The 27,478-nt window shown below is 40.3% G+C and overlaps 1 protein-coding gene across 1 annotated transcript in view; it reads right to left on the bottom strand.

Annotated features, from left to right (window-relative positions):
• Window positions 1-303: 303 nt before the first annotated feature.
• The window catches only part of opcml (opioid binding protein/cell adhesion molecule-like), a 141,001-nt gene continuing 113,826 nt past the window's right edge, over window positions 304-27,478 (bottom strand). Inside the window, exons 4-7 of the mRNA XM_041052401.1 lie at window positions 6,605-6,742; window positions 4,829-4,949; window positions 3,736-3,887; window positions 304-3,396 (exon numbers count right to left, since the gene is read on the bottom strand). Of these exons, the coding sequence (XP_040908335.1) occupies window positions 3,296-3,396; window positions 3,736-3,887; window positions 4,829-4,949; window positions 6,605-6,742 (512 nt within the window). The 3' untranslated portion in view covers window positions 304-3,295. The remainder of the gene's footprint in view (window positions 3,397-3,735; window positions 3,888-4,828; window positions 4,950-6,604; window positions 6,743-27,478) is intronic.

Here is a 27,478-nt window from a genome sequence, read left to right on the forward strand (position 1 = left end):
GCTGAGTCGTCAAAGCAGTTATCGAGGCCGCTTTAATTTCAAAATGAGCGCGGGTGGCACCTTTCAGATGGCACGTTATCATTTGATCCATTGTAAATGTTGACAGTGCAGCAAAAAAAAAAGTGAGTGTCCGTACTCTTGGGCCGTAGTCAGAACAAATGATCGGCAACTCGAATTCACATTTAAGCAGTTTATGGACAATTTGGCAATCGCTCAATCAAAGGATACAATGACTATATACCCGCAGTAGTGACTAATGACTGCTGACCCTCCAGCAAGGTCAGAAAACATATAGAACAGGTCAATAATGCAGCCATGGATGGAAGCATACATTGTAAACTCAAAAAGACACATGAGCTGTAAATACTACAAACTCTAAAATGCCCAGAGAATTATGCATCGAAGAGGTTTATAGATAATGTGGAATACATAAATAAAAAAATCCTTAAACCATAAAAACAAATTACTGCTTGTCACCACAACAGTGACAGTGTGGTTGTTATATGCAAAAATACGCCTTAGGTAAATTCCAGTATCAGTTGTGTTTTAATGGGGATTTTAAACAAATTGATTCAAGCTTATTGACATCAATATTTATCATGTTCATCTATCTGGGATGAGAAGCGTTACAGTAAACCCTTAATTTTAGTTTTGCAGGCATCTGAATCTCACCTGTCTGTATATATATTTTTTTGCAAACCCCTATAAAGTGAAATCACATCCTGTGACATAGTCTGCAGCTCACTGGTTCACCATCATCACAAGCACATAACTGAACATGTGAGTACAACAAAAGCATTCCCACATACATGGATCTCATCCCTGTTGTTTAGTCTTCAACACACTTCTTACTCAAAGGTATGCACAGGAGTGAACTGGACAATATAAGAACATCACATCATTAATCACTTGTGCCGTAAGTAATATTCTCCTCACTGGAAATTTCTGTGCAAGGCAGACTGGAAAAAGTCCCTTGAACATGCATCCACCAACCACAGAACACAACAGTCACTCCTGCAGTCTTGAGAACAGCGGCTGCTGTTTATCTCGGGGGGGGGGGGGCAAAACCAGGTTAAAAGCACACATTCGTAACACCTGAAAAAAGTTTCATAGCAGCTACACGGAACATTCATTCATCGTCCTGTCATTCATGAAATATTCTCACGTGTTACCTGTGGCTTGGATGGATGGAGACTGGACCTGTGCACCAGTCTTTTTTGTTCTTTTTTTTTTTGTTCAATGAACTAGTCAAAAACACAGGCATATTCAAACTGAAGAGGTTCTAAATCGAGTTAGTTTATCTAGCTACTCCACCACTTCACATTAAAATTAAAACATTTTAATATCTGGGTGATGAATGTGATAAAACACCTTTTTTTTCTGGTTAACTGACAGTGAATGTTTGACTTCAAAACTTTATTTGTAATTTGAATAAATTAAATATGTGAAAGAGCTAATTAAAGGAACATATGGCAGTTTTATTTTGTCTTAATCTACTACTATGGTAAAATAATGTTACATATTAAGATCAAATGAACTTATAAGTAAACCATCACAATGAACATAATGTCTGTTTTCATTGTGATGGATTACTTAAAACTTAAGCTGATTTTAGCCTGTAAATTCATTTTAGTACAGTAATAGATTAAGACAGAACAAAAACAGCAGTATGATCCTTTAATTAGCTCCTTGAAGGTGGTATTGTAGCATGTAGTGGTAACACAGTGCACACTTTCATTAGCATTACCATTACCATTACAACGACTACACCATAACAGCAATAAAGTTAGCAAAAATACAAAATTAATAATGATCAAGAAAAAAAGAATCACACAGATATGAATGAAAACAAATGACATTTAGGTTTTTAAGAGATATGTTAAACAAGACAACCATTCATTATAAAGTACTGGACCATTTATTTCTTACTTGCAGATAAACAGAAAAAAAAACAAACAAACCAACAAACAAAAATTGAACCAGAACATGATTTGTGATAAGCTGCAGCCTGTTTGGCTGCTTCTGCAAATCCAAACAAAAAGCCTCAGTTGCATAAAAGTCCACTGCTCAACCAAGGAAACTTGTGGACCACTGTGGCTGCCTGAGAAACGCACGGAACGGCTGAACATTAAATATGAATGTGGTTTTGCAGATTTTGGAGATGACTTGATAACTTACTCTGACAGTAAGTTATCAAGTCAGCGGCTTAAAAACAAGACTTTAAAAGCCCAAAATATCATCCGCTGTTTGAGGAAAATGTACTTTTACAAATCAAATGTAGTTCCCTAAATTACCAGCACCACTTAGTGAGAAGCCAGCTCAGTGCGAAGTTGCTAATTAGACCACCCGCTAACATGAGCCTTTACCTGTACCATCAGCAGGTTAACAGTTCTATGAAACAAGTTTCAGCTTTACATGATTTCATTTGTCATTGCAGAGAATGAGGTGACCGACATTTCTGCCCTAAATGATACTTCACTTAAATGTTTTTGAGTCTGAAAATCTCATTTCAGATTCTTCTGGATCGAGTATGAATATGCCATGAAGCTGCTATGACACTGTGATTAGGTGTTTCAGATATGCACTTTGATAGTGTATGCATTTTGAAAAAAAAACAACAGTGCAGGAATTGTCTGTACACATTTGTACATTTTCTACACACACTACAATAGAAATCAAAATTCAGATGCACTATGATGTAGGACATTGCCTGAGAAATCATGGTGTACTATTTATTATTCCGAACTGTTTCTCATGAACGATCTGTTATTCTGTTTTGCATACGACTGTAAAAATACAGTAAAATTCAACAATCACATTACATTTTTTTTTCCCTTTTTTGTTGTTTACTTAAAAAAAAAAAGCTTAATGGTATTGTACAGATATTGAACAGGACGTGACACAATAATAATTATCTGAATGTACACTTCAATATTGGGCAATAAACAGTCAACTATCAACAGTTACATGTAATTTTTTTTCTTTTTTTCCCTTTCCACATACAAAAAGGTTTGGGGGAGACACAAACTCAGTTGTTCTGCCATCATCAAATTAGTGCATGATTCAAATTTTTCCCTTCCTTGGATTGATGCCTCTCACTCTGGGCGAGCCAACAGAGAACAGACTCTGTTGCAAAGGCAGACAGAAAAAAAACCCAATCAAATAAAATAAAAAAAAAGAAAGATAACTAAAGGTGAACCACTGGCGCTCTTGGGTTTCCATTCTTCTAATAGGACTAATAGTCTGTTCTTGCTGTTCAATGCTGAGAGAAGCTTGAAGGTTGTCACATTTCACATCAGAACTTCAGCAGGTGGACTAAGGTTACAGTCAGCAGGAGACATACGGAGCAACGGGGCAGCACTGCGCCTCCGTTCACATCGTGCATCGCACCAGGACCTGGAGGAGAATAATGCAACATCTCACAGTTTCAAATCAGAGCTGGAACCAGAGCTTTGTTTCCCAATGAACTGTGATTTACTGGAATTCAAATGTTCCTGTGGCTTGTTTCCTCAGCCAAACAGGACCTTTACATTGGTGCTGCAATTGCCATGGAAACTAGTGCATGGTAGAAATGAAAAACCAATGTATAGCAGACAGAGGGTCACTTATTTATTTATTTTTTAAGTGCACAGCTGCTAACATGCAAAGAAGTAGCCACTAAAAATTGTCCATTTGAAAATTAATTCCAGCTATTTAAACATAACTAATGAATGAATTCAGCGTTTGTTTTCTTACCATAAAGGATTATGCTGGCATTAGTGATTCCCATGGTGTTCGTGGCAACGCAAGTGTAGTTTCCATAGTCCTCTTCTGAGACATTGAAAAAGACGAGCATTGACTGTTTACCCTGATTCTCTATCTTAACCCCATTTAGTCCGTTGAAGAGCCTGTAAGAAAGATGGGAGCAGCTTTCAAGGATTCTGCTGGTGAGCAGAGCAGAGTCCTCTGAGAGGACATGTGTCTGTTTGCTTAGGCATGTTGTCAATTTTTTTTTTTTTTTTTTTTTTTTTAGCACATGTACTTCAGATTTCTATCTGCATGGAGTTAGAAATACATTTACACCCGCAGGCTGTGTAGAGCAAGCGGTTTTCATACTGGAGCCAAAACCCAGAATATGCCGCTCACTGCCTTATTGAAGTAACTGTGCATTTGTGAACTTCATCCTTCAGTGCACGACAACCTCCCTCCTGTTTCACTCGTTGCCTTTCCTATTCCTCTGCTGCTGTTTCATCGCCTTATTCCATGTTTGAGGATGGCAGTCATTTATTTCATCAGCGTCCTCCATCTTTTATTTTGTTGTTGTTGAGGACTGATTTTGTCTTTTGGGGGAATGACGAGCGATGCTGCTGTCACCGTCAGGGACCATTTAACAGTGCAACATAGCCTGTGTTTATATCAGCTTACCAGCTCTGGGACTGCTCATCAACATCTTTCCAGCCTTCAGCCTTCAGCTGGAAAAGGCTGCATTGCACTATAATAATCTCTAAACCTCCAAGCCAAACACCCCACTGACACAAACCAATTGCAGTGCTTTTGGTGACCATGTCTGTTTTGCAAACATTTTTTTTTTCTGTTCATAATGTGATTAAACAGAGAGAAGAAAAATGCAGGGCATGAAGGGATTATCTCATTACATCAACAGCAAAATCTAATTTGAAACAAGAATATCTGTAAAAAACCTTCACTTATCAACAAAGATGTCTGGCTTTGTTTAAATAAAGCAGACTCCACAGCCTACAGCACAATAGGTGTCTTTGTGCATCTGTAATACTTGACTACAAACAATTCCAAGCCTGTAGAAGTCACAGAGCTCGGAGGAGAAACTTGCCTGCGGTCTTCTTTGTACCACTCAAAATCTGCCCTCGGGACAGCAGAGGCTTCGCATTGCAGGACTCCTTTTTGTCCAACAGGAGTACCCGTACTCCTTGCCTTAGAAATGAAGGGAGGATCTATAAAACAAAGCAACATAGTTTTTTTATTATTATTATTATTTTTTTAATATTTAGTCACATTAGAGGACGCAGCCATGTTCCTGTCTGCTTCATGCTCCTGTTTCTTTAAATGTGAACTGACATAATGATGAACAAGCAGTGGCCTAAATAAAGACTGTGAGGGAGTTTGTTACATTATTCGGGACGGCGTCCAGTTCAATCTTCACTCAACCATGATGAACTATTCATCTTTTGAAAGCACAAAGCCTCATGAGTCTGTCTGTGGAGCCATTTTATAACAGTTGCTGTAATTACTGCATATACAACAATCAGTGAGAAGAAAGAAAAACCTCACATTTTTACTTTGAGCTGAACTTTTCATTCATGTCATGCAGAGTAATTCTGACTAATTCTATATTCTCTAATGGACTAATGAAGGTCGGTGGTTTGATTCCCGGCTCTTCCAGTCGACATGTCGAAATGTCCTTGGACCCTCAGTGCCTGAGTGCCCTCAGTGTATTGTTGGTGTGTGACTTTGTGTGTGTTAATAAAGGTGCATGTTCGTAAAAGTGCTTTATGTATAGAAAAAAAGCGCTGTGTGTGTGTGTGAATGTCTTTGAGTGGTCGATAAAACTAGAAAAGCGCTATATAAATGCAGTCCGTTAACATTTACCATTCATACTAAATTCAGTTTCCCTTTCAGAAGAGACTGAGATCAGGACTGTCATCAAAATGATTCAAGAACAGTAACCATGTCATTTTCAGGTTTGCGATCAAACCTGAGAACCTTGGCTTTCTAGGTGCACTTTATATGTCCTGATCTTTATGTCCCCCTATATCAATCAGTCAGTCAAACTTTATTTATATAGCGCCTTTCAAAGAAATCAAATGAAATTCAAAGTGCTTTAATAGCAACTGACAAAACGTAGAATGTTAAAAATGGCTTTAAAGACTAACACACCAGAACAGGCATAGATAACTAATAAAAGATAATAAACATTACAGTAAAAATTCAACTATGAAATACTGCACAGTATAAATTGATAATGGTAAAACAGTAACATGTTAATACAATAAAATAGAATAAAATAAATAATATTGATAATAAATAAAATCAGTATAAATACTAAAACCATAAACGTATATAACGCTACATAAAAGTCAGACTGAATAATGGGTTTTTAGTGCACGTTCAAAAATATCAATCCTTTCCGCTCCTCTCAGATGCTCTGGAAAGGCTGTTCCAGCAGCTCGGAGTGTGACGGCTGAAATCAGCATCACCATATGTTTTGGTTCTGCTTTGGGGAACAGCTAAAAGAGAAGAGAAGAACTGGAGGATCTGAGGGGCCCTCCTGCTTCATAAACCAAAAGCACTTCTGAGAGCTAGTCTGGGGCACGGCCATGTAGTGCCTTATAAACTAATAAAAGAATTTTAAAATCAATAGGAAAGACGGGTAACCAGTGCAAAGACTTTAGAATAGGTGTAATGCGTGTGCTACGTTTGGCCTTAGTCAGCGCTTGTGCTGTAGAAGTTTGAGTAACAGCTGATTTATTGTATACCTCAGCAGAGCAGAAAAGGAGAGCGATACAATAGTGTAACCTGCTGGTGTGCATCGGTCTCTCTGTGGTTCTCTGTATGCTTTGACCATGAATGTGGCAGTGTTGACTCTTACAGTTGACTGTGACTTGCACTGTCCTGACATCAGGGCTTGAGATGTCATTAGAAGCGATGCACTCATATGATCCCGACTGCTCTTTGGTGATGGCCGTCAGCTCCAGATGTTCCCCCTCCGTCACAAATTTATGGGTGCCTGAGAAGAAGGAAAGAAACAGAGGAAAAATGCATCAGTATAAGTCCATGAACTAGATAATAAGTACTAACCCTACTTGATGTAATTTACACTTCCTATGTTCAAATACATCAAAATACAGCAGCCTCAGACCGACATATGGAGCCATGATGCACTGTCACACACAGTGTTGAATCATCTCTGTGAAGATGCTAACATGCTAAAGTAAGATGACTAGCACTGTTTATTCTCTCCTAATGATCAGTTTTTTAACATTATAAGCATGTTAGCATCTACTTCAAAGCCTGGCACACACACAGACATGGGGTGGGATGCCAAATGAACACATCACCATACACTGTAGGAGGACGTGTTAGAGGTTGTGATAATCGCAGCCAATCACATTCGCTACTTTCATCCCCGTCATAACGCGCTGACAGTTTGAGAATCCTGTGGAGACTTTTCCTCTGCAGAAACTTACTGCTGTCTGGGACAAGCAGTGTTTGACAGTGTGCAACATCGCTCCAGTTAGAGACTGTAGATAGAACAGATACCTGCTGTCTGGAGACGGCTGTGAAGAGACTCGACAGAGTAAAGGGAAGACTTCCTGGATAGAGGACGAGCAAAGCGTGAATAAAGGTGTGTGTGTGACTGTAGTGAGGTTTACACGGATGTAATTTCACCAGATAACGTGACCAAAATATTATGGAACATGAGTTCGTTGAGCCGTCGACCTGCTCTCAGCGGGTGGGCGGCGGACCACGGAAAACACACTCATGCTTGGCATCAAAATTGCAGTGTGCTGCTGGGTTGGCATTGCCACACCTTCTACTGTGCCTTTCCTCCCACTGGGGCGCACAGAGACTCACAAAGACGCCACAGGAAAATACCAGTTCACCAGTGCAACAAAAGCAAAGCGCTCAGTCTTGTTATTCTATCAACCATCCTGCTTCCACACTCACTGGTTGAGAGAAGAGCTTGTATGCTTTATACACCCTCTTCACTTAACAACAGCTTGTCCCAAAAGTTGTTGGTGTGGTTTGTCCTTAAAATGGATCAAGCTCTAAAAACACTGGTTTCCCACGTTTCCCATCATGTAACCAGTCTTTTGTTGAACCTTCCCTGTCTGGTAAACACACGTGTATCCATATATCCAGTTTGTAAAGATTTGTGGTTTATAGGCCAAAGGTGAAATTACTGGTAAAGTGAAGTCACTTGATTGATTATTTATACTTTAAATAGAAAGTAAAAGCCTGACCTTTCAACCTGTGCAGACATTGGTGAGCCAACCTTTAAATAGAGAACGTAGAAAGTGGCTGATTGAATTAGACATTGTAAATACATTATTTGTTGATGTAATGAATTTGCAGAAACCAGTGAATGTAAGTTAAGAATGTAAGATATTATATGAAGTGTTTGACAGGCTACCTCCTGTTTTTATATGATGATGTGTAAAGTGAGGACGAGTTTGTGATTATCTTTGACAAAGAAATGAATTTAAAACCATCACAAGATGGTCTGCAGTTTTACCTTATGTCTTAGAGTGGACGGGAATGATTGAAACAAGGATACAGTGATTCACGATTCAAAATGAATGTGGGCCACAGGTCTGAAGCGAGGGGTGGGATTAAAATGAACTCTGCCTTCATTTTAATCTCAGATACACACCTGTAAAATTTTGTGGCTGAATCTTAAACAGTTGTACGTTGACAAAATCTGTCCACAGACAGATATAACACACCTGCCGAAGTACTCAAGTCCACCACTGTAGTAATTCCTGCTACTGTAGGTGTCTCCAGAACCACAGTTTGCTTTGATGACACACACATTCGCACACACAGACTCACAAAGTGAAAATAGTGCCGGCTGTGCTGTCGTGGCTGGTATTAAAAAAAAAAAAAAGAAATTAAAACCAACAGACCACAGTAGGACTCTGTGAATTTGGGATTTGCTGTTTCCAAATGTCTCTGAAAGGCAGACAGCTCAGGGCACGGACTCATTACGCAAAGAAAATAAACTAATTGCATCGAAACAAGCCCACTTGAGTAACACCACAAATTACCCCTGACACCAGCAATGTTAAAAGCATGTACTGGTGACAGAGAGACCTTAAGCTATTGCTGCGTGGGTGGGAAAATGGATAGGAGCAGTAATCCCAATCAGTAGAAATGTCAATCCAGCAATATCTCTACATTAGCATAATATCATTATGTTTTCCAAAGCCTCAGCTGCAGACTCTGTTGCAGCTGGCTGGGGATTCACTGTAAAGGTTGTGGGCTCGGGATAATCAGCTCGTTACATATAACCAGGGGAACTGGTAGCACAGGTAATTGAACATTTTCAACATGGATAACTATATTAGGCAGAGTGAGGGTGAGTTAATGCTGCTGAGTTGCTAGCTGGGACTGTGTGGCTGAAAGGGAAGGAAGTTTACTTTCAAATTACAATCCAATTACCTCATTGGTTTTCTAGTACACTGGATTATTTTTATTTAGACTAGTTAAAGGTATAATAACAGTTATGTCTTAAACTGTGACGTCTCATCTTTTTCTGGGATCTGACAGCAGTTCATTTGATTCAAAACCAGCCAAGAACCAACAGATGTTTAAAAATGTAATATAATACTACAGTGTCATGTGGTTAACTTTCCAGTTTGGGTGTCACATGAAAAAAAAAAAAAAAAGATAGAAATAAAGAAACAAAAAATAAAAAGGTTCAAGTGTTTAGCTCAGTTTCCTGGAAAAAAAAATCTCATAAAACAGTTGTCTGGTATTTCCTGTTCAGAACTTTCAAAACTGTTTAAGAGTGTACTGACGGCCTCAAACTCCACATTTTGTCGCAACAAATTAAGACAGCTACTGGTGTGTGGGTTTTTATCAACTTTCTGCTGATTCCCACTTAATCCACTGCTGAGACTGGATATGTGTGTGTGTGCGTGTGTGTGTTCCCACTGTTAACAGTAAAGTGTCAGCATTCTAACAACAGTTTGAGAACAGAGGAGGAGTGAATACAATACAATACTATAATAGCCCACATTGTTGATTCCTGTTGAGAAAACTGATCCATCCACACGTAGCACAGAACACACAGCAGAGCTGACAGAATGTGTTTACCAGTATTATAATATAAATAAATGCATTATACATATAAATGCCAATCTATCTTAGCCACACAAATGAACATAAAGAAGTCGTAATCCTCAGATATTACTCGGGATGAACGAGTATGAAACATCAGCACAACATCAGTGTCAGTATAGCATGACTGGATGACTAATAAGAGAGCCATTAAAGTGCCGGGTGGCAGCTGGCACAAATGAGCGTCTAAAAGCACTCAGCGGAGCACCTCAGCAATATTATCCATTAGCTTAAGGAGCTCTGCTGCCTCGACGCCACTCTGTGCAGCTTTTGTAGAAAGACTACTGCAGTCCAATTACAAGCGTTACAATAGAAAAGACCAGGTATTGTAGGGAGCAACTTGGTTCCGTGACAGAGATCAAGCAACAGCTCTGCTTTAGAAAAGGTTGTAAAAAGTCTATTAAAACTTAAAAAGGCCAGTTTATTAAAAAGCTGTGTTGACTTCACACTGATAGAGGCTGAGAGGCACTGGTATTAATTTCACAGTAAAGGCTTTTAATTTTAGTTATTGATACGCTTCGCTAAAATGTACCCTTCAGTAGGCAAGAGAAAGTATGTAGTCTGTGTTTGGCTTGTGAGTTAGGATAGGTACAATGAGTATTGAGGTACGGTTTCATTCAACTGAAACTGTGCCCGAGCAGCGTTTTGCAATCAGGGGACCTCTTTCACCAAATTCTGAAACATAAAAGCTGAGATTTGCAGGCTGCAGTCACTGGTGAAATCAGACACGGCGACCATTTGTGTGTCAGCAGCGCTCACAAAGACAAAAAAAAAAAAAAAAAAAAATGAAAATGATCTCTACATACAAGTATTTGGGCGCCACACTGGAGAGTGGTTACTGGTGCATCACAGAAGGAAGGTCTTTGATTCAGATCCATGAACTTGGCCTTTCTGTGTGGACTTTGTGTGTTCTAAACAAGTCTGTGTGGGTTATCTCGCCCACACCAAAGTCGTGTAAGTCAGGTTCAGTGAGATATCTGTATGTGTGTGTGTGACACACTGAGGCACATAAAGGTGTGCACACTGGAGGATAAATGGATGTAGATAATGGGCAGATGGATAAGATGCTTCGTTTTTGACATATGTTTTGATAAGATACACTAAGAAAATGGAACAGCACAAATAAACAGGGATTTGTCTGAAACCATCAAGCACAGAAAATAAGTGAACACATTGTGATCTCCAGAACACTGACACACCACATTTCAGCAGCATCTGAGAAAAACTGCTCATGAAATTAAATACAATCTTTTGATGTTTTGGACACAGAAAGAGGCACAGAATAAAAAAAAAACACAAGCGACCACAGCAGCCCACAGTGCAGCAGGCTGGTTAGAGCAGGTGGAGGTGTTGATGCTGATGGTCCCACAAGAATACAGAGGTAAATGCAGCCAAATTTACAGAGGTCACCTGAAGGTCTTAAAGGAGGAGCACAGTTACTTTTACTTTAGTGATTTTGATATTAAGGTTTATATAGCCATGTTAGCACCATGACTCTGGGGATGGCAGAATTTGGCACAGAAATACTGGCTGGGAGCCGGGACTGGCGTCATTTATCATTTTATCTGTCTAATCAACTAATCAAACCATTGATTGGCACATTAGCGTGTTAAAGTACTGTATGTGGAAAGGGAACATAGCGAGGACAGAAAAGAAGAATAGCCTGTAATTACCACTGCTGTGTGATGTTGTACTGGCCTCTATTTTCAAGCTTATTTGAATGCATCGTTCTAGTGGGAAGCACAAAAAGGTGCGACTGCAAATGCAATTTTCATTCAACGAATTAGGTTAATTACTGGGCTCAGAAACAAATGAACAACAAAGTGTCTGTTCTTATAGCAAACACTTCCTTCACTGAATGAGATCTTTGCCCAAAAGGAATCTGAATAACTACTTTGATTAGCTATTTAAAACTACATTATTGAATGAGAGTCATTCAGTATTCAGCCAGAGACATTCAGTAATTCAGTCAGGAATATATAATAACATTCAGTAATATTCAATACCATCTGGACAGCCCAATTCAGCCTGAAATGTACAGTTAGAATGTGAATCAGTCTCTACAAAGTGTAGATATAAAGCTTTAATCCAGTGTTTGCTTCTTAGTGGGGAAAGGAGTTAAAGCTTTGAAAAGATGTGGCAGGTATGAAAAATAAATTAATATATAAATAAATAATAAACTGCTCCTACCTGAAGTCCATTAATCACATCATTTAAGTGTCAGCAATAATTAATTAAATAGTTAATTAATATGGAGCTGCAGTGTCCTCAAGCACAGGAACAGGCAGACACAGCCCAGACCACACGTATTTGGACAGGTCTACATTTTCTTTTTTGTTTGTTTTGTTTTTCAGGCTCTGTGCTTCAACACAATCGATTTGAAATACAATTATGGGCACTACATTAACGTGGTAGGTTTACATCCCAAGAAAAGGAACTGTGTGGGAGTTATAGCCCTTTTAACACAAAGTGCACAGAGGTTTAGGGGATTAAAAGTACACAAAGTCAAACAAAATAACTGAAGTCTTGGATCCACAGATGTCTTTAGGCGCTTTGTGTCTTCCTGGTGATTCTCTCCCAGGCCTTCACTGCAGCCACCTTCCCTTCTTGTTTGTGGTTTGACTTGGCCAGTAGAGGATATTCCACTTCTTCACCCTGGCATTCTCTTTGGTTGCTTTGGCTGTAGGTTTAGGATTGCTGTCCTGCTGAATACTACATTCATACTGGTGCTTCCATCAGCAGTGAAATCATCAATAAATGCCAGCGTGCCAGTTCCTTTGGAGCCAAACAAGCCCAGGACATCACAGAACCGGCTCCATGTTTGACAGATGAGGTGGTGGCTTTGGATCATGAACTGTCAAGGTCATGTAGTCCACTTAATTGCTGACAAGGAAACACATCGGTCCACATCCTGGAGAGGATTCTTGACTTGCTGTACAGTCATAAAGGGTTTTTTTCTTCACCATACAAATGATTTTCTGCACATCCACAAGACTTGTGTTCCTCTACCACTATGTTGTTTTCAATTTTCTAGTTTTCCTGTGCACACGTGTTTTTAGAATGTACCAAACTTGATCTTGGAAAATCGATTACCTTTGATAACTTGTTTTTCTCTTTTTGAGTCTTATTCTGAATTCTTCCCTTGCATGATCACCTCTGCTCGTATTGAAAGACAAAAGGGCTATATCACACGCACTGTTCTTTCTATATTTATGTACACCTACTGAAATTAAAACTGAGACTTGGCAGTGATTTTATTTCATTATTTATTATTTGAACTGCTGTTAAAGTGCCTTTTCTCCATATGGGATTTTCCACATATTTCAGTACAAGAAACAGAATACAGAACCTCTGTGTGTGTGTGTGGTGGCAGTGAAGTGGGTTTTTCCTTTTTAGAGAAAAGGGATGTGGGACAGGAAGTCACTTGCCTCAAAAAGACACTGGAGCACACTTGATGTGAAGCAGTGTGTCTGCGCTGACAGCAGCCAGCAGGTAATTGTAGAGTTTCATGGTTTCTAACCATTGCAGAGCCCTGTGGTCATTCTCTTAGCTGAATTCTGTGCCCAGCAGAAGGTACTTGAAACGGTCTATGGTCCATTTGATGGCTAGACTCTCCAGCTGCCCCGCTGAGCCCAGTGTCTCCCCCAGGACTGGTTTCCTGCTGACACCAGCCACTGGCCTTTTCTCTTTTCTTTCACCTTGCTGTCACATTCCACCAATACCTCTGCCTCAGGCATCAGTCTGGGTGGTGAAGGGCACACTAAAGTTTAGCTGCATCTGCCATGGTCTTTATCTTTTTTTGATGACCTTCTTGGACCACCTTCAGTCTCCTTTTTCTGCTGTCCCTGGGAGTGGTAACGCTGCTACAATATGGAGGCCAGGGTGGCCACATTCTCTGGATCTGTTTGGTCTCAAAGGAGGTGACTGAGTACAGGCAATCTTCTTACAGCCTCTTCCTCCCTCACCTGTACCATAAGCACTTTCCCCAGATTTCACACTAGTTACATATTTTTTTCTTTCCTATAGAATGGCAGTGTTAAGAGCATTTCTCACAACAAATGTAGAGATAAGCGCAAGAATAGTAATCACGGTTGCAGGTGTGACAGTGTCAGGAGAAAAGGCTTTTCAGTGCTCAGTTGTACTTACAAAGAAAAGAAGCTCCAGGCACTGAGAACCTGTGGTCAGCAACAAAAAGTGTTCAAAAATAGACTTCAAAAACAACTTAAATGAAAATCTTTATCTCCAAAGAGATGTTCCCTGACAGAACCATGTAATTGGCAGCACTGATGTGGAACAGAAGCGAGATGGTGGATACGATGAGTCCAGGAGGTGACCCCTTATTTAAAAGGCAAGGTGGTTCAACTGGCATGGACTCGTTATGAAGCCTGTGCATTAGCTGAAAGCCATGTTTGTTCTTGTTACTGGGTACTCTCCCCTGTCCTTTATTCCTCTCCTTTGCATGAAGCACCGCAATGTGACTAATGTAGTGCATGGACTACAGGACTAAGCACTACATCCCCGCCCATGTCCCATGAGGTTCTCACAATTATCACACTCCCGCAGAGCTGCTGTGATAGCACCAGTCTCATGGGGGTTGAGTGCATTACTGCTGTAACCACACTTTCTGCTGTTTAATTGTTTCATGCAGGTGAATGTTCCTGCAGGCTGCATTCTACTGTAAATCAAACTCTAAATCAAACTTGCAAAAGTAAAACAACTTTTATTGTGTATGTGCTCTGCCCTCTAATGGGCTTTGCTACTGGTTAACCCCTTCAAGGCAAATCTTTTCACTTATCGCCCCATCAGGGGGTAGTGCCCAAAACTATAGTCCCCTAAAAAACCCTAGCACGTATGCTGCTCATCTTCATTTTCCACTCAGTCACTTTAAAGATGGATTTTTCTCCTATGAAGTCATAGGATGTCCATAATGAAGATCTGCCTGATCTGTGCCTTGCAGCTGGCAGCCTCAGACAGTCACAACAACTGCTTCTGGTACCTCAACCATTGTCAGCGGGCTGAAGCTGATTCCTTCCCTGCCTGTATTGCACTCTTTCTGAGGGAGCACAATACAGACAGAGGTGCTCTTCCAGGAGGACCCACAAACTCATTGTTAACCCCTTGATGACCTCCCCAGCCTCTTCACCTCGGGTGCCCAGCTGATGGACACTACTCTCCCTCCACCCCACTGCCAAATGTCCCTCTGCAGAGGTTCCACCACTGGCCTCACTGCCCAGCCATGTACCAGAGAAAGACTAAGGGTGTCCTGGCCCCCAAGGAGCTCATTTTTGGTTCTGCCTGCCCCTGCTAACCAAGCCACTGGTGGTAGCGCATGGACTGTACTGCACCATCAAGGATGGGCAGTAGGACAATGGCTTCCCACTGCAATCATTGTCTCATTGTCTCCTCGCCTCAACACCCTTGTGGTGTGGCAGTCAGCCATTACTTCCATCCCTCAGAGGGACAGAATACTTGACTGCTGCTGCCACTCTCCACTAAGTCCCTCTTCAGCCCAGTCTTCCTGTCAATGATTGACGAGCTGGAGAGGAAGGCACAGGAAATGCAGTTGGAGAAGCTGAGCACCCATCTTTGTCCTCAGGAACCTCTTCCTCAACAGCAGCATCAGTAGATGCAGCACCAGTGGTGTCCCAGAGTCCTAGCACAGCAGCAGCTAGCTGTCCCACCACTCCTCAAGCTGAGAACCGGCCCTGTCCATGCTTCTGTCTCAGGCAGACATCATCCCTGAAAGAGCAACATTCCTGTAACGCTTGCACTGCAGTCCACATGGTGGTGATGCAAACATAAAAGAGCCAGGTTGCCAGGAATGGTGCATGTAGCCTGTTCACCTGTCTCACACGGCGATTATGCTAACTCACCACTAAAACACAGGCCTTATATGCAACAAGCTTTTCAGTAAAGAAGCCACACACCTTCATTAGTCTCCACTTGGCTGGGCAACTTCTGTGTTAGGTAACACCGTGTTTGTGTCCCATTGGCAGAGCAGGCACCATGCTCACGCACTACTCACAGGACAAGCTGGATGTCTAGGTATGCTGAGGAAGAATCTGAATTTTTCCACAGCAAGCATGAAAACAAACCAACGCCTGCACCACGGTTTAGCATCCAAGTTCTGGTCACGCTCTCAGCTGATTCTATGAGGAATCAGTGCATGTTTCTCGGAGTGTATGTAGAGGGTGTTGAGCCCTCTCAGAGAGAGAGGGGAGTGAGGATTCTGACTTATATAGATAACTGGCTGAAGCTTGCCTTCTCACAAAAGGAAACCAAGGCCCTCATGGAGCTGGTGATCCAACATATCATGCAGCTGGGCTTTGCTCTCAAGCTTTGCAGGCTGTGTATGCTCGCCCAAGCTCAAAGTGATATCGCCTTTTAGAACTCACCCTAGCTTCACTCCCTCTGAGCAGGAATGAAGCTAAGTTGGTTCCACACTATGTTCTGGTGATCACAGGTGCATTTGCTGGGGTGGGATGCTGGAGGAGGCTATGATAGGCAATACATGGTCAGAACCAATCCGCCATATCAACCTGCTGGAGCTTAAGGTTGGTTCAGATGCATCACTTTGCCCCATAACTGTGTAACAGAGACGTGATAATGAGGTCGGACAACACCACAGCTTTCTTAAAAAGGCAGGAGAATGTGAGGTTTCCCGGTCTGAGCAAGATAGCTTCAGAAATCTTGATCGGTGGATCGCCATCTCTGCTTGTTGAGGACCTGTCACGTGCCAGGGCCCCCCAGTGTGGGGCCAGACAGGCTGATATCATGCTGATCTGGCAGTGGTGTTGCAAGCAAGGGGAAAGTCCACTGTCCTCTGTGGCTCCCTCTTGACGATGAACCCACTGAAGATGTCCTCACTGCCAGTGAAGTCTCCTTCTGCATCTTTAAGGACATTCTTTTCATTTATCATTATTTATAATTTTTTCCTGTTTTATTTTGAAGTACTCGTCTTCTGATTGCAGACTTCTCACTTCCTGCCCCTGTATTTCCCGCCTCTGTGATTACCTGCCCCACATTGTGTTGCACCTGTATCTCATTACTTCCTCCCCATTATGTTTATTTAGTCTCTGTCGCCAGTGTCCATCTTTCCAGCCTTATTTGTCCTTGCTTTCTTCGTGATTTTGATTGCTGCCTGATTTCTTGGTTTTTGCCTTTGTCGGAATTGTTTACCTTGTTCTGACTCATCTCCTGTGTAGCAAACCTTTTGTGCAAGTAGACTTTTTGGATTTATTTATTTTTTTTCTTTCTTGTTCCTGTGGTCTCTAAAAAAACTTTTCATTGTCATTGTTTCCTCCACAACACAGAAACCACAAATTATGGACCATGTTTTGCTTTTTTTTTTGTCCTTTGGTGCCACTGGTCAGCAGGTGTCCCTGATTGTTACCATGGAAACATGGCTCTACCCTGCAGGTAGGGTGGCTAACTATTTAAGCTGTCAGTCTTTATTTTTGTGAAACATGTCTCACCTGAATTAGATTAATATAAGAGCAAACAGAGGACTGGCCTAACAGTAAAGATCAGTCCAAAATATCCTTGTGAAAGTGGCCCCTGAACTCAGTGATGGTTTTCCAAGGCTTTTAACATTAGTATAACAGTATTTTCTGTCTATTATTTAACTTTTTATTATATTACGTTGGCAGGCTAAACAGGCTAGGCCAGACTACCCTGTCTTGTCATACCACATTGGACCTCAAGAGGTGATAGTGAGTCACTGCTGTGTCCAGTCTACCCTCAGTCCAACATAAGGAGATGAAGCAGTAGTATCTGAGAAGGCCTCTGCCTCCATCACTTGCTCCCTGTCTCTCTGACTGGGCAGACGGGGGAAAAAAAGAGTGCATATCCCTCTTTCTTATAATACGGGTGGACACCCAAACTTCCTGGAAATACTGGAAATATGCTGCCTGCTATTTGTTGGGTGACAGTAGGCCAGTTCTTGCATATTGCCCCTTTACGATATGAAAAATGCCATGTTGTGACCACTGTGCGAAAAATGAAGACCATACATATACATATGTTCAGAAAAAGATGTGCTGTCAGAGAGAGTTTCTCTCTCTCGTGTCCTGCTCTAATTTGTGCCAATCTGTTCTTATTATATCCAAGAGCCTGCCATTTGGAAACAAAACCACAGATATTTTTGCAGCAAAATCTCTCAACAGGAAGTGTAATTAAAATAAATAATGGTTGCAAAAGCTCTCTAGTTGTCTTAGAAACCGGCGGCAACCAACAGCAACCAAAGCTTACACCCTGGACAGGAGGAATGCAATATAACAGCTGTCAAACCATCACTGCTAAATGCTCACTCATATCGCATCTACAGGGAATAAAAGGCAGGTGGGAGTGTTATTCAAGTGGAAGAAAATAGGTGTGTTATGGCAAACAGATGACAAACCTTTATTTAATGTGAGATTGATAGAAACAAAACCAAAAAAACCCCATACTTTTCATTACAATTACAGCTAAACTTTATAGATACACGTTTGTCTTCATTACTTCGTTTAAAACTCATAATCCAGTGTTTTCTTATTTTAGAAAACTCTCACATGCTGCTTTTATGTGAAAATTTTCATTGCTGAAGCTTTGCGATAAATTTGGAGATTCTGGAAACTGGCCGTATGTATAGTAGTCCAGCAGATAAATATGTGATGGGTATTTGTCATTAAAATTTTAAGATTTTAATGAACTCGTTTTTATGGATGAATGTATTTCATTTGGTAACAGAAGTGACTGAGCTGTAGACATGCAGATGTTCAGAACCCTTATTTGCATAAATCATTAAAAGGGGCACTGACCACTAACAAGAAACTGACCTGATGCCTGATGCTCACCCATGAGACTGTATCAGCACCACTTACACAATCGAATAAGGCCCACAAATTACTGTGAGGATTTGTTTGTTTGAGATTGGGTTTGAATTTTGCATAACAAAGGAATTCACAGATGAATCTTTGTTTTAAGAAATATTTGGTTTGAATGGTGCAGAATGCGTTACAGCACAGAGGCCCTTTGTCAGTTATATAACTGTCCTATAGGACAAAATGCAGCAATAACCTGTGTCCTTATCTTTGCTGCTCCAAAGATATTTTAAATGACAAACTTGTCCTTGATTGAGAATTAAAACAAAAAAACAAAAATCCTCTCATGCATGCAAAAAGATGCACAGTGCTTCTAAATGCACACGGAAGAAAACCTGTTTTTGTTCATTCACACACTTTAAATGAGCTCAGTTAATTTTCCTAAGGCTCCTTGGCCACATTTACAGTAATTGTTTAGAATTGTTTGAAATTTATAAAAGAAGGTGGAAGCAATTAACATGAGTGTGTACCATCTGTATTGTAGTTGTCAGGGTGTACTTGTGTGTGAATGTGTGGTGAACCGGGCAGTGAGCTAATTTTTCTGTGCATTTGTGAAGGTAAAATAATCTCCACAGTCAGTTCTCTTTATATGAATGCAAGTGATGTTTCTGGTCTCTATTTAATTCACATGCCTTCTGTGTAAAGGATGAGCAGAAGCATTAGGACACACAATAATATACAAATATGTAAGTTTTTTTTTTTTCTACAAAATGCTTAAAAAGATTTCTGTGAGCTCACATGAAGTGACCTCATCTGACCTGACAGACCCTTAAAGTGGCCTGCAGCAGCAGCAGTGCATTACTTCCCACTCAAGGCAACTGAGGACTGTGTCTGTTTCACCTCCCTAAAATCAAGTGGAAGACTGAGGCTGTCTGGTCCACACTGTGAGAAATGCACTGTACAAACCAATCAAAGTCTTTCAGGAAATCTTTAAGTATTTTTACCTCTGTTGAAACAAAAATAAATCTTTGTTACTATGTCTAGAGGCTAGTTGACTAACCATACAGCTGGTTTGGTTATCAAGTTGGTTGTCCCACAAGTAGATCCCACTACAGTCAGAGGAGATATCCAACCCTGGGGGCTACTTTCTGTGTCTACTGTGCTGATTTATCTGAAGCTGAAGGTCAAGTTGAAGGAAAGCTTTAAGAGGCTCATGTTGTCTGTCCCACCAGACATTATCCTGCCAGAGCTGTGATTCTCATAACGAATATCTCTGCAACTAAGATGGCGAGTGCAAAGTTTTATGACCAATAGTCAGAATGGCCACAATTATCAGAAAAAGACAGAGCATTTAAAACACCTGAATTTAATTCTTAAAAAAAGAAAACGTCAACAAACTTGACATTGCTGAGGTTGTTCTTCACAGACACCAGCCTGGGGTTTGTTTTGTCGATCGCTCCTGCTGTCTGAGCCACAGATTGAATCTTTGGCTCACTTTGCTCTCTAATCTCTTGCTCTGTCATATCCTGAACTCTATACAATATTACATTACAGAGCTATCCTGGTTTCATACTGAGCAGCAGCTGGCATCAGAATATTTATATCACACTGAGCAGGCGGCAGCATAATGTGAGCAGTTCTTATACGTAAGCAATACATGAGCATGTCATTTAAAAATTATGTAATCCCCTTTGACATCCATCATAATTACTGGATTGAAGTGTGTAACTGCAGGCATTAACTACACGCTGTACCAGCTTGAGGGGAGTTCCCAGTGGGCAAACTAATAGTTAGAAATGTTGTCACCTTTCCACCAGTGCAATGTGCATCGCTATATATTATGCAAAGACTGTTTTGTCAGCTTAAAAGGTGAAGAAGATTTCGGCCTGCTGTTCCTGCCAGCCATTTAATTCCTGTATGACTTGTGCCATATGCCCTTTAAAGCTCCAGTGGTCGTTTAACATGCACCCTAAATATTAACCACCACTCAATTACCATCTGTCTGTGTGGAAAGAGTCTGGCTGAGTTTCACCTGACTTTGGAAACACAAAGTTGTGTGACAGATAGCTGAGGCTGTTATTCGCACACCTTTCAGTGTCAACAAAGAGATTCATAATTGTAAACATTTCTCATATCTTTGCATTTGTTTGCCAGAAGGAATCACAGACATGAACAGATTCAAGTTAGTTCAACTTTCCATTGTATTTTTTTTTCTCGTAATTAAGCTAATGACTTTTATATGGCTAAATAATAAAGGGAAATACATGCAGAGAAATGCTAATGAAGAATTAATTACAACATTGAATTCAATTAGTGAATCAAAATGAAAAGTAACAATAATGAAATGAAATCACTGAAAGTGTCTTTTTCATTGCAAGTTTAAGTATATATATATATAGTCCCGGTTGTTGGATATTGTGTGTTTGGCCATTGTTAAATAAATGCTTAGGAATATGCCTGCTGGTCTATTTTAATGTCGCACAAGAGTGAATGTTGTAAACCTCTGCTGAGTTCATCCTTCAGCCTTTACTGACTGTTGTTATAGTGATTGTGGCTGTAGTTATTATCTACAAGTTAGTTCATCAGTCGTAGTTCCAAACTGATAAGTTCCTATATTTTGAGACTGAATCAGTGAAATGGCTATCCTTTCCCTTTTTAAGGGTGGCGGTACCCCGAGTTGGATTTAATTAGAATGAAATCATATTATTTAATGTAATTATTAACTATTCCTGATGGTGAAAATCGATAAGAGGCTGCGCCTACAGAATCCACAGCAGTTAATTTAATGGAAGATGTGACTGTTGCTACAACATCATATGACACCTGAACTCTTGTCTCAGTGTTTAGATGGGTTTCTGTACTGCTGGTGTGCCACTGTGGCCTCACCTGGCCATAACTGCATTCACTGAGCAAACTGCTGGTGAAGGTGGCTAGAAATCCATGATACTTGACCACAGGGTGCACTGTCACATTCAGCTCCTCAGTGTGTTTCAGTCTCTGCTTCCTGTGTCTCAGTCACCCTTTGTCATCATGCGGCAGAGTAAACTCTGCAGAGAAAACAGTCCACTGCTGTTTCTCCACTGCAGGTTATTTCTTCACTTTAAGCTTTGTATGTCCCTGGTTTTCCCTCCTGTCCTAATGTGCATTCAATCCATTTACATTTCTTTACAGTATTCTGTAAACTGCATCAGCTTTGCTGAAGCTATACAGTAAAATGTGTGTGTGTGTGTATATATATATAACAGTCAGATGTTTCAATGAGTGCCATGTTTATTTCACTTCATGCTGAACTGCTGTATGTCATGAGAAGTTTGAAGTAAGGCGTTTGCTGTGTGCAGTGAGCTGGATTTGAACTCAGAATCAGAAAAACTTTATTAATCCTGTAGGGAAACATAAATAAGTCGGTGCTTTGCAGGTGGGAGGCCAGTGAGGGATCAGGTCCTTGTCACCGCACTAGTGACTTCAGCTCATGGAAAGGTCACAGTTTGGTTCGGTTTAGGTACAAAGACTATTTGGTGAGGATTAGTAAAACATAAGTACTACGGCTGCTAGAGGTCACCTCACATCAGAATCTTACTGAGGGGCGACCTGTGGACTCTGTTGTTAGAGGACAAGTTGGCTGCAACAAGGAGCACAGGGAATTTCCCATTGCCCAGTTAAGAAAATGAATAAATAAATAATCTTGAACAAGAAAACAAATGTAAAAAATGGAATCATAATGAGTATTAATAATTTTGTTTAGGACACCAGAAAGCTTAGATCTATTTTGTTGCTCACCGGTATCATGTTCTTGCTCATCATCTGTATTTTCTTAATTTGCTTCAGGGTAAAACTTCGAGTAATCTTTTTTCTGTATTTTCTGCCAAATTATGAAGTGACCGTGACTTAAATGCAAAAATTTTCAAATTGGTAACCAGGGCCCTTATTTACCTCAATAGCAGGTGAGAATTAGGCCTTTATCTGCAGCTGTTCTCTGATCTGCTCCTGTTTTAATTTGCTTTTAATGCAACCCTATGGTCCTTCTATGATTTTTTATTTTATTTCTTTTAATAATGTGAGTTATTCCGTGGACCTTTCATGACCTAAAACTAGAATAATGAGGAAGGTGTTGTACTTCCTGTCTATACTGCAGTCACGTGATTCAACACAAAGATATGATTTTGCACACTGCTGTGTGATCTGAGGTCAAGCCTGCATCTGAATGTAACACTCTGCCGTCATCACTGTCCTCTGCCTCTGTTCCAGTCTGTTCAGATAGTTCGGATTTTGTTTGTATCCTCCGCCTCACACAACCTCACAGTTTATAGTTAATTAATGCTGACATGATACGTGGTATCATTCAAGCAATTATTACATTCCCTGGTGCAAATGATCTTACAATAAAGCACTGACCATCATTGTTGGCAGCACCTCTAATTGCGATATGACATCACCCCTGGATGAGATGCCTAGAATAGGCTTTCCTCAGACAATTGTAACTTCTCAGTAAGCAGACTAATTAAGAGACTGCTGACATTTGATAAGAAACAAGCTATGGTGAAAATAATGGGAGTGCAGGAGGGATGCTTCTGCTCTTATGTGCAGCAGAGGAACTAAATACCCTCACCCGCTGGTTAGAAACTATATCCAAATGTATTAATAATCCTTAAAATTTGCAAACCCCATTCTCTCGACATACCAGTCAAGATATGATAATTAACGCGGTGTGTAACTCCTCAGACTGATTTTAGGATAGAATGACTCACTGTGGAAAATGAGTTTCACTGGTAAAACTAAGACTTTAGCAAAAAACAGGAAAAAAAAATCTTCAGTCTCTGGTTTCTCTTCTATGTTACCATCTGTATCAAGGTGGGATGAATGTGGTTTTTGTACAGTTTTATGTGGGATTTTGTTATAATAAACTACATTACTCTGAGATTTTCCGCAGTATCTAATGAGATCATCTACTCTGTGAGAGGGACATGTGGTGTAAACATGAAGTTTCTATCATTTATTGTATTGAGTTATCGTTTATTGTAGTTTAAAGCTACGGCCCATGACTTTTATCTAATATTCTTTGGTTGAAACATGGTCCGGAACATATCTTAAAATAGAGATGTTCTGTCAAAGGCCTTTCTGACCAGACCCACTGAACAGCCTGGCAGCAGAGCAGACATTTTCCCCTCTACAGTTTCTGAGTGAGCCTCGACCTTCTCACCAATCAGGGAAGACCAAAAGGTTGATTTCCTCAATTTGTTTATTATAGATTTCATAAACATATTCAACCGCCATATGTAATGTTGCTGCGTGAGTCAATCAGTGGAAAGTGTTAATGAATAATTGCAGACATGATTGCGTGCATGTAAAAATAGCCACATAAACAACAAAGGACTTCCCTGCAAAAAAAAAAGGAGAAGTGCACCTTGTTATTTGAAAGCATTAGAGCATTAGCAACCTACACCTCAGGAGCACTGCACATCAAATACAACATAAAAGACCAGTTTTACAATTGATTTTCTTAACAACCAGGGGGCAAGATTCATTACAAGTGCCATCAGTAACACTTCTAACCCAACACCACACCACCCAACAGTCTGGATAAGCAGGGGGTCTGTGTGCAGGGGAAACATTAGTGTTGAATCTGTATAATCCTACCACGCATTTATGGCAGTCACATATATCCCTCTCTGATCTGTGTGTGTGTGTGTAAGCTTGTATATGTGAGAGGCAAAGCTTAGTTCTGTGACTCACCATCAGCTGCCGAAGGAAAACAGCACCATTAGGCTACTTGACCTGCTAGTTAGCATTAGCAACTAAGCCATTAGTGATCATAGCTCGCAGCAAATGGCATGAATTCATAGTGATGCAGCTAACAATGTTTATTATACTGTGCCACAGCGTGTCATTTTATAATTATCTCCGTCTCAAAAGGGACATTACAACCGCATACAACAAACTGGGCAGCACACAATAATAATCCATTTCCACATCTATCCATGTTTTCTGTGCAAATGGATACTGATCTTTCCAATATTTATCATACTGGGAACACTGGGAATCCGTTTACATTTCTTTTGTTAATCATGAACCAGATAGGCTCCCATAGCAGTTCCTGCGTGGGATGAACACACTGTGAGAGGCTGATGTGTGTTGTCAAGGATGGTCTGAAATGCACACGCCTGTCCCACTTTATAATACATGTAGTGATTCCAGATCAGCTGACCTTCTTTTATCAGCCTGTTCACTCTGTTATACAAACTGCAAGATTCACAAGAACAACATCATGACAAATCATCTTGTCAACAGGCATTAGACAACTTTACAGATGTGAGTGAAAAGTAGAGTATTAAAATACCGTCTACTGCAAACATTGATTCACTATTTATTCATCGTCTTCCACAAATTATGCTCATATCCACTGATTGCTTTGGTTAATGTACTTTGTGGGAACTGTAATACCAGGTAAATCACTTTCTTTTTATTAGCATAGTAAACATTTATTATTGAATGTAGGTGGAAAACCTTTACTGTCAGTATTTTTCATTTGTCTCTCTGCAATATTAGCTCTGTGTACAAGTGATGCTTTCGTGATTAAGGTCAGGGACAGATCAGGATCTTAGTGCATTACTGGAAAAGCCAACACCCACTTGAACCATGAGACAGGATGTGAACCTATGGGGGTTTTATGCAAAGTGCTTTACAAACTGCTTCTTATTCATTCAAGCCTACGCACTCACACACTCTGATGGTGGTGAAGCTAACTATCAAGAGGCAGTTTGGGTTCAGTGTCTTGCTCAAGGACACTCTGACATGAGGACTGGAGGAGCTGCAGATCAAACCACCAACTTTTCGATTAACAGATGAACAGCCCTGCCACCTAAGCTGGGGAGCTGAATCTGGGCATGTTTCCTCCAAAACATATCAGCCAAAGAAAATAAGTTTTCTCCCTATAATCTGTAGAAGGCAGGGGTGATGTTATATGTGTCAGCAGGAGAACTGCAGACTTTCAGCATGAAACAAACCAGGGCCTCGTTTCCAGATAATGATCGATCTTTGAAGCTAAAAGTGTTTTCTAGCGTTTCTACAAAATTTCTAAACACATTTCCCAAAGCGGAGCTTAAGAGTGTGCGTAGGCATATGCAAGGTGCTGAGGATGACGCAGAATACACTAGAACATTACTGTGCATATTTAACTATCTGTAATCTGTCTGTAATCTATACATTATAAATACAAACCTGACAAAACGTAAGTGTTGTAAACTACATAAAGAAATGTTTGATACTGATAGAGACATTACTCTATGAGGCAGATTAAAGCCGATTAAGTTTGATATAAAAATGTATATAAACCATGTAGTTTTTGGTTCCTCCTGTAGGTTTCAGAGCTTCTTAAGATTTTCTAAGCCTCCTGTTAATGTACAATAATTTCGTCCTCTCAAGCTTAAGAAGGTTCTGTATCTGTAAAAACATAATTTGCCTTATCTATTATTTATTTATTTATTTATTTATTTATTTTTATTTTATTATTTATTTATTTTACCTTAGTTTAGGTTCAGAGATACACTTCTTTGGGTAGTAACACCCAAATTTACTTCTAACTCACTGATATAAATTCAAGCGGCTCACATCTCATTATCAAAAAAATAAAACTAAATAAGTAAAAAAATAAATGATTTGGCGGTACCACAGAAAAAGAAATCAGTGAATTTCTATTTAATTTTGCTCACTGCCCAGTGTAGGCCAGCCTTTGTGTGTAAAAACCATACTTTGACAAGGTTGTGACAGTCTCGTACTGCTGACCCACTGACTATGTGAAAGGTCTCTCTCCCATTTTAGCTCTTGAAAACGGCAGCGCGATGGAAACTGCCCTGCGGTAGTCTGAACACTGAACACTGTAAGTGACAAATAACAACCTGCAGAAGATGCCCGGACACATCTGCCTCAAGTATTCAACAGCGTACATGTATTCCATCCAGTGAATGACAGAATCAGGAGAAACTCCAGAAAAGGGCCCTGCCATGACAGTCACAAAGAATTTTTTTTTTTTTTGAGCACATGTATTTGACACTTTCGAGCTGATCTACTGTATTTAAGGTGGAACAGTGTTACTTTGTCACATGCTGCAGTCTTGGATCGTCAATGCTGTCAAAAATCTGCCTGCCCTTATCAACTGCTAACACAGAGCTGCTAAAATCTCAAGAAGTGCAGTGTGACGCTGCAGTGTGAAATTCCCAAGCCTGTGTTACATCAGCCTGATAATTCTACCTGATGATAATTAATAATGATCCACCAGTGAGGCATTCATGCACACCATCTCAGCTGCACCCCTGTGGCATTTGACAAAGCCAGAGTGGAGACAGTGGTTACACATGTGAGATGAAAGGAAACATGACGTGAACTGGGAATACGCGTTGCATTCAAGCTTCATCAGGTGTGCGACTGGCTTTATAATATGGAAAAAAAGAGACTGACTATGCGCAAAATGCAGCTTTGGGGGGGGGGCTTGGTAATGATCTGATATAGGGGCTTTAGTTGAGAAGGTTTAGGGAGCTCTCAAGAGAGATCACGAGCCATTAGCCAACGCTTCAGGGACCAGAGAGCCTAAGTCTGTTGAACAGTTCATTAATGTTTTTGCTCCTTTGAAACCTACAAGAAGAGAAGCGGAAATATGCCCAGGGGCATTACTGTGAAGGTGGGATAGATAAAAAAAAGAAAAAAGAAAAAAAAAGAAAGAGGAGATTTAGGCTGAAATTAAGCGAGACAAGTGAGATGGCTGCAGGATGGAGATCAAGCATTCATTACTTTAGTTATCTGTTTATTTATGCAAGCTGCTTCAGATT

Source organism: Toxotes jaculatrix, chromosome 12 (genome assembly GCF_017976425.1).
Source record: "Toxotes jaculatrix isolate fToxJac2 chromosome 12, fToxJac2.pri, whole genome shotgun sequence".
Taxonomy (NCBI): Eukaryota; Metazoa; Chordata; class Actinopteri; family Toxotidae; genus Toxotes; species Toxotes jaculatrix.